We start from the raw sequence: 18,299 nt of genomic DNA on the forward strand, positions 1-18,299 counted from the left end.
TCTTTTGACAGAAAATTTATGAATGATGCTCTAGTATTCTCAAGTAAACAGATTATCTTTCACCAGTCAAGACATTGTGAAGCATTGCATCCATTTAGCATGGGTTAATGCATTTATGTTGGCCTAAGTCAGCCATGTTGTTTAGACATAATTCAAATTTCCCTTTCATTTTGTTGCGGTATGAAGTGCTTTTGTTGAAAGCTGTTTAATTTTCGATGCGCTGCAGAGCAAAAGCATTATTTCCCCATGCTGTTGCCAGGCTCGGTCTTTCAATATTGCAGAGCCCTTGGCTGAAAAAGGTTGAGTGGTTAATTAGGGTCATTGGGCCCTGAGGTGTAGTCTAACGATTTCATTAACGCTAAAGCAAATAGGCTGTCGTAAAAACAACCTGCTTATGTAAAAGCAGGCTGTTTTACCGCAGCTTTCTTTGGAGAGCATAATGTGCTTTATTCTAACGTGATTAACTCATTTTATAGTTTTAAAAGGAACAAAATTATCTACATTCGGTGCAATAAGTATTTTTATTTTGCGTTTATAAATGAGTACAAAGTGCACTGCATTAATACTCCTGTGCTTTTACCTCTCACCTACAGGGGCTCTCTTTTTTCCTGATCACTCAAATGGCTTCTCTGGGCTTAAGACCTAATAAAAACTAAGTTCTTACAGATACAGGTAACATTTCTAAACAGTGAGAGGTATATGACTATGGTTGTCATCATTGTTCCTGTGTGATAGTTATTTTGGGTAAATAGTGACTGTTGATATTTTTGAAACTGAAAGAAAAAGTAAACAAAAAACATGGTTTAAAAAAAAGAGATACTATTTTTCATTGGTTTTCTGGCATGGCACAGTTCTCATGTAACCCCAGATTTGCTTCTGATTGGTTAATAAGCGCATCATGATGACTCCTTCCCCTGAAGTGCATCTTTCAGAGGAGCTATGCTCTGACAGTCAGGCAGAAATTTAGAATCCTTTATGAACAAGACTCACCCAACTAAGTCAGAGGTTTTTAATCAACCCTTAAAGAGTCAGTTGGGAGTTTTTTATTTTATTTATTTTTTTATTATTTGCCATGCTTTTGTCTAATTCCGTTTAAAGTTTCTACAGGATTTTGTTTCTTTTTTTCCTCAAAACACACCATGGAGAATCCTTAACTAGTAAGTTTCCCTTGTCATGTTAATATTCCAGTTTCCTCACATTATGAAGATAAAAAAAACATAGTCGTCAAGGAAGCTGTAACAAAACTGACAACCTACTTTCCTCTGTGCAACCTCTGGCTGATAATGGTAGAAGAATTAGTTCTTTACATGGAAATGCTAACTGAACAAAAAAAAAAAAAAGAAACCACCTAGGAAGAAAAACCTTTTTCTGGTCTGAATCCAAATTTCCTCCGGGATGCAGGTTACACCCAAGTCTATTTAGGTAAATATTCCACTTACAGAAACAAACTTCAGTTAACAAATCAGGAACCTCTGAGTGACCGAGAGGTTGCACAGATTTGCTACGCAAAATCCCTAGGAATGCCTACACTGACTTATATCCATGTGTTTATATTGGATCGTAACACAGAAGCCAGTGAAAAACAAAGAAAGTGTAAAAAAAAAATAAATAGCAACAAAAAAAGTTTTGTCATGGAATTTGTAAGGGTTTGTGGAGTTTTTTTTTTCTTTCAACTGAGAGATTCGGGTGGTTGCATTCTTAACTTTCCAGCGAGTCCAGATGAGGGACGGGCCAGCTCCGTGCACACCGAGATAATTGCAAATCCAGGAGGAGCACTCACAAACACACCTACACACACAAGAAGGACTGAAACGGAGCTGTTGTGGGGGGAAAATGAGCCTAGCAGCTGTGCTCTACAGGCGCTAGGTGTCTCTGGCTTGCGTACGGCTTCGCACTGACATGGACTAAACGTGGTCTGCAGTGGTCAAACAACATGACCATTGTGCAACAGAGACCTCACTAGTCACCTTGGCATTGTGCAGACAGGATGTTCAGTAATCAATCCCTCGGGGAGAGTTTCTCCAGGTGGTACTACACATTCTACAGCCCTGGAGCAGGGATTCAGAGGGATTTGAGCGGGCAGAGCTCTTTCAGACACAGCAAACCCGTGGCTTACAAGCAGAGCTGAAGGGTTCTGACCTTCGATTGTTTAAACTGCACCACTTTTTAAGTTAAAGAATAAAAATAAATAAATAAATAAAAGTGCAACATAATGGGAGATATATTCAGACAACTTTTAATTACCTGATTTTATCTACTGTGACGCTCAAGTCCATTTTAAACCAGATTACTTCAAATGCACTCCTCCAGATAGCCCTTTCCAATGCTATTAAGTCATCAGAGTGCATTAGACACCAAGGTCTGACAGATACCGAGTGTGCATGAGTCAGAGCTGCTACTCAGCACAATCAAGCTCAGTAAAAGTCAGACATTTTGCTCTGTTAAAGACATTTGGCACCAGATTTTGAGTATGAATTCCTAATTAAATAAACACATCATTCTATGTAAGAAGAGCTTTGGCAGTTCAAACAAACGTCTGGCACCACTTTCCATGGCTGCTCCGTACTGCTCCCACTCAACTTTCTAAGTGCTCTAATGCAGCTAATCAGACTGCCGTGCATGGTCCAAATGGTAACTGTTACAGAGTGAAACCAGCTCCCTGTGAAAATCTGACTTGGAGGGTGGTGGGGGGACTTAGGCTCAGTAAGAAGATTATGGTGGAAGGAGCTGGTGGAACCTGCAACGAACGAGCTGAGAGTTTCTCAGGGAGTTTCTCGTTTTGGCCCCGTCTCTCATCGGTAATCTGTCAGCTGCGAAGGAGAATGTGGCAGAGCTTGATGTCAATATAAACACATTCAGCAATATTTTATGGCAGAGACACATGGTTTTAGAGACAAAAAAAATAATAATTAAGAAATAGCACACTTTTATATCTAGAATTACATCTGACAACCAGGTCACTGTTTGGTCGAATACACGAGTAATTGCCGATTAGGAAATTTATTTTTTTTAGGTAAGTGCTTGGACAATACTGTATTTCAGGGGTGTAATAATACAGAGAGGTGAGTACTAATGCATGTCACACTTTTCAGAACTTACAATGTTCATTAGGGTGAGAACGTAATTCTGCACGTGCTCCTTGCCGTGGAAACGGATCACTGAGTCATCCACAGCCAGCAGAACCTCGATGTTGTAGTCGTCTTTCTTCGCGTGCCTCCTCTTCCGCTCAGACTCGGAGAGTTTATGTTCGACCAAGTCCAGAGCTGCAGGAAGGTCTGCGATGCCAACATCTGCCACTGGAGAGACATGAGGAGGACACAACATAACACCATGTAAAAGCAAAATGTATATGCTAAAAATCACATTGTACATCAAAGCAAACAAAATATTTTGTTTGGAGATTACCTGAAACCAAATAACTTACAGGAAATTGTAATTATTGTATTCGATGAAAAAAATAAATAAAAATGTTGCTCATGATTATATCAGAGCCAGTCAGCTGTAGGACTGGATGGTAAAACAATCATGGCTGAAGAGGCAGAAAATAGGTTGTAAAAATAGTGACTTTTCCAGCAGATGCTGAATCAATTGTTAAAGGAGAAGAAATTGATGGACAGTCAATGAAAGTTCACCCCCTTTTCTTGGCTCCACTGCGCTCCTGAGTCTCCCATTGTGCCATTAGAGCACAGCATTCCTCATCCTACCAGCTGGTTTTGTGAACAGTGCTTCCACTGCTGGGTCTAATAGATACCCAGAGAGTAACCTTAAAGCTGCAGAGTTGGAGTAACCTTTAAAATGTGCAAGATGGGATTGAATTTGCAAGCTACAGCTCCTCTACCTTTAATTATGTATGATATTCAGTGTTTTCTGTATGTTTCGTGCTGAGGAAGCAGAGCCCAACTGGACTTTCAGATGGAAATAATATGGTGGTTCACCACACATTATCTCTCTAACAATAAGCATAGTAGAAATCAGCTGATTTTCACCTTTACCAGCTCTATCTAGTGACCGGTCAGTCAGAAGCTAAAAAAAGTAGATTTCTTTTTACCCGGATGAGTGAACGTATCTTACCAAGCGTGTTTGTAGTGACTGAGTGAAGAAGGCTCAAAGTTAGCCATGAGACATACAGATGTAAGAAGATATTTTATATGACACCCCAAAGCATCTGGTTCATTCAGACATTCTAAAATTGTATTATTTTCTCATCTGTGAAAGCACCATACCCAAACACTGTCACACCCTGCAGAGTGGAGGTCATCTTTTTTTTTAATCAAGTCAAAGGAAGCACAAACGGTTTGATAAGCTAACTAAGGGAAAACAGTATTTTCTGCTGAAGCCTATCAGCCATCTATTCAGCTCGTTTTAAGGTCACTGTGGCTCCAAGCATTGCAGTCTGCCACAGGATGTCTAATTTGGGGCACATTTGTCAAAACAGCAAAGAACTCAACTTAACCAGTAATAAGGGAGTCCCAACATATTACAGCATAATTGCTCTGTTTTGTTCTTTTGAGCTTTCGGCTTCTTTCCATTGTAAAACATGCCACCTTGCCAGCTCTTTGAAAAATCTCAAGGCTTACGCTACATTGGATTTTTCTTGGAAGACAGCGGCCGGAGGCAGAGATAAAGTCACACTTGACATGAGCGCATACTGGTCGGTGTTGCTTTGGTATCAGATTTAAAACGTGTTCATGCATATAAGAATGTTTTTTTTTGCAAAAGATGTCTTCGGTATAAAGCTCAGTGTTTGCTTCTCTCTGACCCCTGTGTTGATGTCTGGCTCAGCATGACCGTCTGGTCTGCCTGTTTTGGAACGTCTGGGGTATATTTTTGGGCGAACACTTATAATTTCCCAGATGAAAGTAGTAAATTTGCAAGTAAAGACTACCACATACTGAGATCAAAGTGGAACATAGAGGTGCAACATCTCTCCTTTTTGGAAGCTCAAATCAACTCCACCTACCACAACATGCAAAAGTATTCACACCCCTCCATCTTTACCAAATTTTGTCTTGTTATATTCAGAAACTTGAACGAATTAAATGTGACCAGGTATTCAGCGACAGCCTAATCTGGACACGATGGATTGTTTTGCAGTTTGCCAGAAGCCATAAAGGGCCACAAATAACAAGTAGAAGAAGGTGTTCTAGCCAGACGAGACCAAAATGTAACTTTTTGTCCCACATGCGCATCATGCTGAACACACCATCCCAATAGTGAAACATTATAATGAAGCTGGTGAGCGCTGAGCTTCACCTTCCAGCAAGAGAGCAACAAACACCCAGAACTACAAACTGAATGGCAAGGAGCATTTCAGTGTTAGATTGGCCCAGTCAAAGTCCGAAACCGAACACAGTTTAGAATCTGTGCCGATAAATGTTTTCCAGATCTGTGAGCTTGAGATATTTTGGCAAGAAGCGTAGATTCAGATTTCCATAATTTGACGTGCAAAGCTGGTAGAGGGAAACGCCGGGAGAATCTGGGAAAACATGCAGACAACACTTTTCAAACTTCTATTTGTAAAAGAAAAATATACATATATTTCCATTTCTTCAGAAAGTCAAAAGTACACGATGACTAGTCTGACTTTAAATACTTTGTGGCATTCTCACATGGTGAGCTTCTGAAAGATTAATATTCAATATTTACACTGATCAGAGGAACACCAACAATTTTTTCAGATCAGAAAATATATATATATAAAGAAATTACACAATCAGCAAGACAATTTTGGACATCCACAGCTCTTCTTTGAATACATTTTCCAAGTGGCTGAAGGTGCTGCATTCACCTTTTCAAACAATTTGTATGCAAGTTTACATCATGAGAATAATGTGCAGCTATCATACAGCTCAGGAAGGAGACGGGTTCGGTGTCCCAGAGACAAAGAACAAAAGTGATGGACAATGCTGGTGAGAGAATATCATTATCCACAGTGAAATTAGCATTGTGCTGATGGGGGCTGAAAGCCCACTCAGCAAGGAACAAGCCATTACAACACAAAAAGCCTGATGACATTTTACAAATGGACTCAGAGGCAAAGACCTTCATTTTGGCTTTTATGACACTGCTCCATTTTGGAGGCAAAATGGGGGAAGCTTTAAAGCCGGAGAACACCATCGCAGCTGTGATGTACGAGGGTGGCAGTATCATGTTGTTTGAGCGTTTTGCTGCAGGAGAGATTGAAGCACGCTACCAAATAGATTGCACATGTGGAAATATCGAAGCGGCATCTGAGAAGACGTCTAGAAAAGTCAAAGCTTGGGCACAAATCTGTTTTTCAAACGGACGGTGGACTTCAGGACAAGAAAGCCAACGTTTTGGAGGCTTAGTCTCAAGCCTAGAGAAAGTTTGTGAACAGTTCTTAAATGTGTAGCCAAGCGAGTTTCAATAAATGCGACTGTCAGAAGCAATGGGCCAAAAGGAGCTGGTAGGTAGAAGGATTCAGCATTTAACACAAGTCATACTGTTTGAAAGACAGTTCTACCAAAATACTTGAAAAATGGATGCAAACTTCAGAATTTGAACAAAAAGTTAAAAATGATCCTTTTTATTATTTTTATATTTAGCAACTACAAATAATTCAGTTAACACAATCTGAACACAAAAGAATAAGTTTTTATTCTGATTTGATGTGGAGCAGCGAGAAAAGGTTATGTCTTTTTATCCATTTTAAATAAATACCTGATGTGTTCTGCGTGTCCTTCTTGTAGGACCTATAAGTGACCATGCAGCTGAGCCGTTCTGTTCGTTTTGCAGCCACAAAACAACTCAAACCCACACAGTGCTTTTTGTTTCCACTGATGTAAGTCTCCTTTCCTCCTACCTTCATTGTGCAAGTCCTCTTTCCGCTGGCCCGTCTCCCGCTTGATGGCCGATCTGCGGTAGACCACGTGCACTCGCCCCTTTACTTCCACATCCTGTTGGCCTTTCTCAAGTGGTTCAATGAAAAACTCGCCATTATCAGTGCGGATCAGGCCTGCCTGGAAAAACAGAACTTTGCATCAGAGCACCACTCTTCCTTTAAATCAAGTTAATCCAACTGGATCCTGTAATAACAGCGGAGCCGGTCAGTTGGAGGATTCAGCGCAATAAGGAATGGTGAAGGTGGACACAACTTGGAAGCTTTGAAGATTATTTCTAAACAGTTATTAGTGAATAACTTGAATGTTCTACAGCTCAAAAAAAGTTTGTGACGGTTTACTAATCTAATTCGTTTGTGTACCTCTATAATAAACTCTGTATCGATTATAGAAAAACCTTTAATAATTTGTATCTTTGATTTTTGCCTTTTGCTTTAATGAGTTTCCACTATAACATGCGGTTTGTTTCAAACCCTAACCCTACTACAAAGCTTTCTTCCTTTACACAGACGACGCCTCTTCAGTTTAACCTGAACATTCAAACACTTCACAAAGAAGTTTTATTAGCTCCTAGACATTTTAACATTAATCGAGCTACAGAAATATAATTTTCGGCATGAGAAATCAATCATGTTTGCTGAGGAAGACTTCTCTCTTGCTTGTTGCCGAGTGTCTACAAACAAAAGGTCAGTGTGGAAGGAAGCAGCCATTCTCTAATTCAAGTCAACCACAAACCTGCCATTTTCTCTTGATTGCATAAATATACAAAACGCCCACATAATACAGAGTGAGGCATTTTTATAAATATTGCAACAGATTGTGCATTTTATTTGCATAGATAATCAGTTTATTTGTCACTATAAGTTATATCTGTCTGTGTTCAGAAGGACACACTTTGTGCTCATTTTGTTATATGGACAGGGTTACGGGGGTTTAGTATTTTATCATTGGTTTATTATTGAGCAGAACTGCAGTAGAACAGGATGAACTTGCTAATATCCTAAGTTCACTTTTATTTTTGCTTGTTTATTCAGAACTTTTTCAAGTTCTACATATTTATTGTGCCTAACAATAGCTTATATTTGGAACATTTTCTCATTTTGCCCCATTACAACCACAGACTTAATTGTATTGGGATTCTCTTGTGAAAAAAAAAATATGTAGAAATTTATATTTACCCCTAAATAACTTCAGGCTTAACCAGTTACCCTTAAGAAATACTTCTGTGATTAATAAATTAGATTAATTCAACTAAATCCATCTGCCACGTGAAAGCCTCCAAGGTTTCATAGTGAACCTAAGTAAACCAGCAGCACCAGGTGAAAAGAAATGTTATAGTGAAACTTAAAACAGCGTTAAATTACAATAGATTATAACAAGCTTTATCGCTCAGAACACTGGCGAGTTCATCATCTAAAAACAGAATGATTGTGATGATTGTGACTAATAAAATCGAGTCAAGACGTGGCTGTCCATCTAAACTGACAGGTCAGATAAAGAGAACATTAAACGGAGAAGCAGCGGAAGACCATAAGAAGACCTCCTGAAGAACTCTCCAGTGCTGCACATCTTTAAGAAACCAACATGTAGCTTTTTGGCTTTAATTCAAAATGTTTTGTGTAGTGGAAAACTAACCAGGTTTTCTTCAGTAGCTGGTCAGATTTGATGGAAGAATCGCTAAAGATAAATTGGGGCAAATCATTAAAGAACCAATTAGACGCCACTTTTGGACTCGAGGTTGGGATGGAGGCTTACCTTCAGTGGGACAAAGATCTGAACCGGAGCTACAATGGAACGGTTTAGGTCAAAGAATACTCGGACATTATGATAGCCCAGTCAAAGTCTATGGTTAAGTGCAATTGAGAAGGCAGCACTGGAAAATTGCTATGCACAGACATGCTCTGTCCAGTCTGAGCTATTTTGCAAAGGAGGAGAATAAACAAGAAGTGCCGACTCCAAATCTCCAAAGCTGGTAGATGCACCTCTAAACCGTTGCAACTAATTGTGGCAAAATAACAAATATGTGCAGGAAGGAGTTGAAATTACTTGCAGGGTATGAATAAGTGTTATTAAATTATGAAAGCCTCTCTTTATTGCAGAGAGCATCCTGTCTGGTCATGTGATGCATTGTTTATGTAATGATATTGATAACAGCTGCTCTATCTGTACACAGGATGTGTTTTGAGGACAGTATTGAGTCACATTTTGGAAGCAAGTTCAACAGACCACACAGTTACTGCTTTACAAGAGATATCAGGGCTCAACATGGGATCACTGACGTCATATAATGTAACACAAAGCTGCGCTTTGACTTGAGGTTTAGGTTAACTCTGCAAACCTCTTCCAAACAGCTATTTTTGAAGAAAGAAATAAAGTATACAAGGGACTGTAATATCATACATTACATTACAAGCTACATCATAGGATGGCTGTCACAACAAAGGTTGGGGAATAAAATAGTCAAAAATCTCAATAACAATGAGAAAGGTAGGTTTTAAAATTCAATAAAACAGATTATGCAGACAGTTTGAGGGTCTGTATTCTTTTTTTTTTTTTTTGCACAAGAAGTGCACATTTGATTTGCATTATTTTCTGGTTGTAATATATTTGCACTTTTCAATTTTATTGTACATCGATTTTGTACATCAAAATATTGCTATTTGAGAAAGTCCCATTGTTTGAAACCCTTTATTCCGTGTTTAGTTTTTGACAACTTGCATTGTAATACATTTTAAAGTAACTCATTTAAATTTGGTCTTTAATCTTAGAAATTAGAGACGTTTCATCTGAAACCTTGCCTGTGATCATTATCATCATAATCACTTCAATTTAGTCACTACCTTTTGACAAACTCAGCCAATAAATATTTGACAGCAGGGTCACTTTAGACCGGGTAAAGAAAATTAGATCTAAACACTACAGCAAAATGAAGGGATGCTAAAGGACACAAACAGCGTACAAAATATGCACTTAATGAAAAAATGTGGAGAACGTCATGTTCCGAAAAAATGCACTCTATCTTTTTAAGTGCTTGCTGATTTCCAGTGTGTTTATAATTCCCCGAGTCATCATTGTTATTGCCATAACACCAAGTATGACCAGCATTACTGCATGTTTTCCTGATATTGCGCTGCCCTTGTTTGCTTTCATTTTTAAGCTTTTGCCTATTTTCATTTGCTTGCAATGAAAAACATCCCACTAAGAGTGCACAAAAATAACTTTACACTTTTGGTAAAAAGTGCATTTCTTCAATGTGCCACCTTGGATAAATTACCCCTAATAAGCCCAGAGTCTGAGTCAGAGTCACTGTCTTCAGCCGAAGTGTTTCTCCAAGACTTTGTTGAGAAAGGAGTAAAACCTCTTCAACCTATCATTATCTTCGTGACACGGAGACACCAACCAAACCTCTGGCAAGTGTGTGTGTGTATTTACAGCTGCTGAATGAAATCTAAATATGGAACAGAAATGAAAGATCTGAGTTTGGTAACTCTCTGCTCAACAGCAGTGATATATTTATTACCCTTAAGGGTGACATCCCACCGTTGGGTTAAAGAAGAGTGAGAGACAAAAGTCTGCATTAAGAACAAATTCGATCATGTGTCGCTCTTGTTGCATAGTTTGAGCTGGCTCATTTTTAATTCTTCCAGACAAGCAGTATGGCATCATTTTTAAGCAGAAAAAAAAGTGCCATAGGTTTATTTATTTATTTTTTGTTTTATATTTTCTACACATAAAAATTCTGAACTTGTGGAGTGAATTTTAATTCAACCCACGCAAATGAATACCGAGCAATTAACAGTTGGTGCAAAATGCTTTCCTCTAGTCTCAGTTGACCGGAGCTCCTCCTGCATGACTGATTGCAAACAACAAAAATGAATTCTTATGATCATCTTTCAACAATGACTTCCCACCCTCTCACACATTACCAAATTTGTGAAGCACATGACAAATATAAGTCTTCCCACCTGACATATGAATGTCTGCAGCTCATCCAAAGTCGCCGCGCTCCTAATGGTTGTCGGCTGTGGTTTGACAGCTATGTCAGGATGTGCCAGAAAATTTCTATTTTTGGTACGATTAGCTTACACTCGACTACACTCGAAGGAGGTTGGCCGCCCTGCATCGTGTTTAGCGGTATCGAAGAAAAGAGGATGAATTTTATAACTATAACTGTTAGATTAACAATAACCTGAGACAAAACCCTGTGACTTTCTAACAGGGGTTGCATTAACAATCAAGAGTTCCCTCATGTTTCATAATTGCCTGAGTACATGTGACAGATAACAGCTTATGTTTTATTCTTTTTTTTTTTTTTTTTTCCACTGTCAACTTCACAGTTTTACAGATTTATACAGGCATAAATTATATAGCAAGTTTCTTTTTGTTGTTTTTTTAACTTAAGTCAAGTGACATAGAGGCCATAATGTTACTCAACAAGCTGAACTACAATCTCAGCATACAGTTTGTGAAGGGAGTCATCCGGCTGTGCCACACCACACGAAAAAGACCCGAACATAAATCTGAACCTTTAGCTCACTGGTGCACTAAATTCCTCACCTTTGCAGGGACAACTTTGAAGTTCCACATGCACTGCATGTCATTTTAGGGTGAGACAGTATTCCTTTCAAATCCCTACTGGAAGGTTAAGTGGTGAAAGCATGAAGGCAAACTTTTTTTTTTTTTGTTAGTATGCATCTCTGTCACCCAGTAGTAGTCAAAGTTAAGAGCTTGGTTGCTTCTTCACAAAAAGAAACAATGCAAAATCCTACACTACTCTGAACCGTAACAGGCTTCAAATACTGCAAAAATGCTTTCCTCAACAGGAAATCATGCTGTGATTCATGTGTGAAGATAAAGATGATCGTTTCTTTAAAAAAAAAAAAAACTAAATCAAATCTTTCCTATTTATTGTTTCTTCTTGTCATTTCCAGCTCTGAATGTCCGCCATTAATCACGGATAGCTGGTAAACAAAGGCATAGCTACACTGCGGTGTTGCCATCACGCTTGGTGGTCCAGTTACATCACTGCCTGAGATAATCTGATGGAGTCATCCTTTATGGTGCATGTCAGACAAACAAAAATCCGAAAGCTGAATAAGCACCACAGGCTACGGATGCAGGGAAATTAAAAGCCAGCGTTGGTTCCGGAGGCTCAACCTGTAATTTGTGGTAGATTATTTGGAAACATGCATTTAGGTTCCAGGCACGCTCTCTCTTACTGATTCACCAAAAAACTGGGAGACTTAGAAAGGTACTGCAGTGTTACATCATGAAGTCAGTGATGTACTCTTTCTGTGAAATTTACCCCTTGAACTTTTGTAATAAGATCTACATAGCACTACGAAGGGACTGGACATCTCTGTTATTCCTGTTAAATACAGGTTTTGTGAGAAAAAAGAAAAACAAAAACAGAATTATCAACAGATTAGGACCTTGGCTCACCTGTGTGGCAGCGTCATATAATGGGGGAAATAACTAAACAGGACAGAGTGTAGAGGAAGGAGATTAGTTCCTCGTTCCGTTTTATCCTTTACATCTCACAGTGTTCGCATATATTACTGATCGAGAAGAGAGTCATGAATAAAAAAAAAAAAGAGAGGGGTTATAATCACAACAGTAATCTGCATGAATTAATCACACCAATCTAACATCGAGTGGACATCTCAATCAACCAACAAGCTGCACGAGGGAACGAATCCGTTTGAAAACAAGAAACAGGTCTTTTGAAAACACACTTCTCATGGTACTCGCAACAGCATGAGACACAGGAACGTCTTTGGCTAAATTTGTCCGGTTTGTATGTTAGCATAGAAAGTATGTTATTCCAAAACAACAGCTGAACTACAATTAATCAGTTAATCAAGTTTTGTTTTGTTTGTTTTGTTTTTTTTCCTCCAAAGAATCACAAAACTATGTAATCTACAAATAAATAAATAAATAAATAAATAAATAAATAAATAAATAAATAAATAAATAAATAAAAATTCCTATGTCAGATGAAATCATTTCCTTGATTTTGGTTGGTTTTCAGAAGTTAAGGTTATGTGGATATGGGGTGTGAGGCACAAGTTATCCTGACATCATCTTCTCATCTAAGCACCACATTTATCTTCACTCAGTCAGGAAACTAAAACTTTTTTCTGTAGAAATCTGCATCATAAAAGCAGACCCAATCAAGAGAAAGGGTTGCACGAATTGGAAAGCACAACTGCACACAGACTTCTTGCTCTCAAAGTAAACTGCATGTCTTTAGCTTCCTTATACCTGTCAAGAGTATTAAAGTAAGGTAACAACTGTTAATCATTTAGTCTGTCATATTATGATCCTTTCTTGCTAGCTGTAGTGGGAGGTGAAGTGCAACGGAAGATGATGGATTTTGATGTTAAATGAATGACCTCAGTCTTAATGCCTGACATTAACAAATAAGTTAACTCTCTTATTGGATCAAATCAATAAAAAAATGTGAAAATAAAATCAAAGCGAAGAGAGTCCGCAACATTCATCCACAAATGTTGGCACCTCTGCTACAGACATGCAGCGCAACTTTAAACAAGCAGCTTTTGTTGCAACGTAATCTCGGTAATCTCAGTTTTAATTTGAGCGTTTTAACTCACCGAGAAATGACGTTATTTTTAATAAGTGTGGATGACGCATCATTTGTCTAGGGAACATTTAAATACAAAACTATACTGTATATGCTGCGGTAAAAGATGAGAGTGACAGGAAATACATCACAGTTTTGGCTGGAGATCACATGCGTAGATCTTTATTTAGAGACTGCCTACATGCCAGTAGGGTGTTGGAAGGCTAGAATCATCCCAGTAAAACATGCAAGCATGGGTACAACAGTCTGCATCTATTTCCATTAACAATAGATGGAAGCTGAAACTCTTCTACTTACACCTGAAAAAGAGCGAGATGTCTCACTTTGACTGTTGCTAGGTGCCTCTGTCATTTTTGGACCGGTAGACACAGAAATAGCGCTCCTCATCCAGTGACAGGGCGTGTAAGGCACTCGTGTTACATCCATCACACGTGTAACTCTAGCCATCTGTCATCTGGGCTAATTCCCAACACATGAGCAACACCGGTATTATCATAGCCATCATTCATCATTCCACAACAGTAGCGTGCCAGCTGTCGCCATCGAGACGGGGACACTTCAACAGGAGGATGTCACAAACTTTGAGGCAGTCAAACAATAAACTATGAGTACAGATCAGCCAACAAAACAGTGGGACTTTAGCAACAAAGATTAATCAATTATATAAAAAATGCCAATAATGTTGCACCATCAGGTTTAGGGCAGAGGATCAAACAAGTCTAATGTGTTGCTTAAAGTCATGAAATGCCTTGAAACCTGATCTTTTTTTTTTCAGATTTCATCCAGTTACAACCAAACACTGACACTAAAAGCCCAACACAAATGGAAAGGAAAACTATGCATTGTTTTTAGAATATAACAAACAAACCGCTGGAAAAAAAAAATACAGTGCAACTAATTACTTCAGAAGTAAACACATTAATAAACACAATCCTATTAAGTGTAACTTAGTCTCACTAAAAATCCAGCTGTTCGGTTAAGGCTCTGGGGGTTTGCTAAAAAAAAAAAAAAAAAAAAAAAAAAAAGTATTAAGAAACCAACAGCTCCATGAAGAACCAAAGAACATTATCACTGCTGTAAAACATGGTGGTGGTAGACACAGTGAAGCTGGTCTTATTTGATAAGAGCATTGGTTGGAACACAAAGGTGCAAAACACTTTGTAGTTTTTAATTTTCAAATTCCATTCATACTCCATTCTCTGAATTGACAAATAAAATCCAAATAAAGGATTATTATTTCTGGTTGTAACATGACAAAAATATATATATACATAAAACTGTCCTGCTCAATGCTTTGTTTTAATAAATGCACGTGATGTGGGTAGGAAAAAACGAATCCCTGATATGAATCTACTCTGATCTTGACTCATCCACTTTTGAAGACTTCATGCTGGCAGTACGACAAAACACACCATGTGTGTCAAAGATCTGACCCGCATATTTTGACTCTAATGCGTGATGTACTTTTTTTTTTCTTTTTTATGCCTTTCATTCACAGTCCTTTCATCACGCATCATCTTTTGAGCCCCTTCCACATCAAGCGTTACATGTCAGCCTGTCTGCGTAGCTCCAAATGCTCCCCAAGCACCCACCCTGCTTGCTCCGACAGGTTTTTATTTAAGTTGGCTCTGAGTCAAGGAATCACATGGACAATATTCCTAAGAGTATGACAGCACCTCTTAAAGGGAGTGCTCACATAAATCACAAGCAAAACGTGGCGATGGCCTCCCCGCTTTCATCTCTGTGAATGTGTCTTCAGAGTCCTAACATCACACAGTGTCTCAAATAAAAGAAATAAATCTAAGCCACATTTTTTTGTTAGATACACTTTTGTTTTCTGCTTTTACTCTCAGTCGTTATGCGTCGCCGTGACAACAAGGTATTGTTGTTTTGTTTTTTGTTTTTTTCTACAACCAGGAGCAGCTGATTAGAATCTCAAAAGCTCAAATAACACCTGAACTACAACCCCAAATCTCAAGAGGAGCTGGAAAGGTCGGAGAGCAGAAAGAGAAGGAGGAAGTTCAAACCTCCTGTCCCATCGATCCTACTGGGCGAGGACAATATCCCCAACTCCAACACCTCTCTGTCCAACTTTCAAAACATCTGGTCGGATAGAGATTTAAAGACAAGTGGCAAAAAGCAAATGAGGTGGATCGTTGGTGCTTGCCAACAACTGATGGTGCAACTCAGGTCGTGTTACTGTGAAATATTATTACTGCCGACCAGATATTGAGCTGTTAGCTCGTCGTGACAGACGTGACGCCGTCATACCGCAACAGCCGTCACTCAGATGGCTCTTCAGACCGATCAATTATGATGATCTTGATGGATGTTGTTTCTGCTCAGGCTATCAGAGCTGCTATGTGTGGGTTTAATTAAGGCCTCTTATCAACAAGCTGCGATTTACTGGCTTCTCATGAGCAATATGGCTGCTCAGAAATATTTGAGCTGGCAGTTCTTGCTTTTCCCTTTATCTTTTACAATTTGTACTTGTAACTCATGTTTATGTGTTCTGGGATTTTTATACAAAAGGGAGCCAGCAATTTATCATGTAGTGAAATCGGCTGAGTTTATGAAATTGAGATTTTGTGGAAGCATTGTTACTTCAACCTTTAAAATATAATGCATGGGGCAGGGGGGTGGGGAGGGGGGTTACAATTCTTTAACACATGTGAGGACATTTGGTTCGTGACGAATGAGCACGGCTGTCTCTCAGGCGTTTGTCGATTAGATTGATGGATAGATGCAGCCCAAAAGCATGGGAATGTTTTTTTTTTTCTTTTGTAGCAATGTGCTACATGGAAGCTAGCACGTCACTTGCAGCCTTGAGTCACCAAAGTGCACAACAGCAGTCTAGCAGTCTGTCAGGAAATAGTACAAAATACGCAGGTTTTACAATAGTAAAGAAAGCATGGCTTGATTTTATTTATTTTTTTCTCAAGGTGGTTTGCCGGACTTGTATGGAACAGCCCAAAAAGGACAAAAGTAGCTTTAAGAGACATGTGTTAGTTCCTAATGGAGTGTTGATGGAACACAGATCTGGTCCAATTATAGTAGAAATTGAGCAAAAAAGCACTAAGGCTCCTCAGGTAATATAAATGTGCTCACCAAAGTTTCAGAATAAGTAATAACTTTTTCAGTTACTGAGTAAAGTTTAGGGCTTCTGCGATTAGTCAACGTAATCAATGTGATTGACTACAGTCAATCTATATTTAATATTATCCATATTTAGAATTGACTTTTTCATTGAATGATTCTGAGCTACCTAGTTTTTTGGTTTTATTAAACAACTGATATATTTCACACTGGGTTACTCTGAGAAAATATATTTTCCAAAAAAAAAAAGTGCAAGTCTTTCAAAGTTCTCACAGGCTAAAGTCTGGAAATATTTAAAGCTACTTAACAACACATTTATTTTTTCATGCTCTTTTGGGTTTCATTTAAAACCACCATCGGCACAAGCATCACATGCATGATGAGCTTCTGAAGAAACAATAAATCTGAATAACAATAAAAAAAAAAAAAAACCTCTTGTTTGCATTCTGCCACATCCCCATTGTTACTAATGATCTGCTGGTGCAGACAAAGCCATATTAAGTGTTTTAAAGCTGCTGAACTCCCCCTATGAAGTTAGTAAAGTGGTTATGGTAACAATTAAACACGTTTGACTGATTAATGCTGCGCCTGAGTGTGACAGTATGCAGACTTTACAGAGCAAAGCAGATGTGTTTTACCTAATCCCATCTAAATCACAGTTAATTGCACAGCTAATGATAGCAATTCAGATTTGGCCCATGTTTTCCGCTTAGATGCAGCAACGCACGTGACACGCTCTTCAAATATCATTCCAGATGTTGACGTGACGGGATCTTAAAGTCTTTACACTGGTTCTCTGTAGCTCAGAGAATAAACTTTAAAATACTTTTTGAATTTTTATTTAATTTATTTTATGAATGGCTTAATGAGTTGCTACCAAAATACATTAAAGATCTGCTGTCTGGTCTTCTAGTCCAAGTCTACTCTGCATCCCCACATCCCGAACCAAACACAGAGAACCGTCGTTCGGTTTTTATGCTCACTAATTTGGAACGAGCTTCCAAAAACAGCGTAACTGTTGAAACACGGAGTTCCTTCAAATTAAGGCTAAAAACACATTTGTGTACAACTGACTTTGATTAATAACTGGAACATCATGAAGTGAAGTCTGCTTTTCCGCCTGTTATTTTTTTTCCCTCTCTTTGGCATTTTGCTTGTTTATTTTTCTTCTGATCACAAAACGCATTCTGAACTCCCTTTTTTTCTGAAAATGTGCTGCACCAATAAAACTGCTTCGTCCTACCTTGTCAAAGCAAGAAAATATAACCTCACACGACCGCCACCGGCTTGAACTGCTGATAGTCAGCAGGACAGAGCCATCCTTTCATGTGGTTTAAACCAAATCCAAATTCTGATCCTGCTTTCTGAATGTTAGAGCTTTCTGAATCAGGTCTCAAATCAATGTTTTTTTTGTACTCTGTTATTGCCGCCCCCGTGTCTGGCGCACCATATAAAACAGTGGAAGAACATGTCACCATCTATTGCAATTGGCTAAAGACAATGAAGTTGGAATCTGACTCACAGACTAACTCTTAATATGAATGTTTTTCGAATGAGTTTTTTGAGACGCTTGACTGTGTTGAATCAGCTCTAGCCCAAAGTAATAAGTAATTAAACTGGTCAAACTTGAATTCAATTACTCTACATGAAGTCTTTAAAACAGAGGTTGAAATTTGCGAAACTTTTTTACTAACACAACTTTTCTCAAAACACAAACTGCGCATCTATTAGTATTATTC

The 18,299-nt window shown here is 38.5% G+C and overlaps 1 protein-coding gene across 2 annotated transcripts in view; it reads right to left on the minus strand.

The window, feature by feature from the left end:
• Positions 1-18,299, minus strand: part of adamts14 (ADAM metallopeptidase with thrombospondin type 1 motif, 14) — a 50,969-nt gene that overhangs the window by 27,990 nt on the left and 4,680 nt on the right. For both annotated transcript variants that reach the window (XM_088001109.1, XM_015003537.2), the window contains exons 3-4: positions 6,824-6,980; positions 3,100-3,296 (exon numbers count right to left, since the gene is read on the minus strand). In XM_088001109.1, the coding sequence (XP_087857235.1) occupies positions 3,100-3,296; positions 6,824-6,980 (354 nt within the window). The remainder of the gene's footprint in view (positions 1-3,099; positions 3,297-6,823; positions 6,981-18,299) is intronic.

The sequence above is a fragment of the Poecilia mexicana genome, unplaced genomic scaffold (genome assembly GCF_051168715.1).
Source record: "Poecilia mexicana isolate PSO_F unplaced genomic scaffold, ASM5116871v1 scaffold_19, whole genome shotgun sequence".
In the NCBI taxonomy this organism is placed as follows: Eukaryota; Metazoa; Chordata; class Actinopteri; order Cyprinodontiformes; family Poeciliidae; genus Poecilia; species Poecilia mexicana.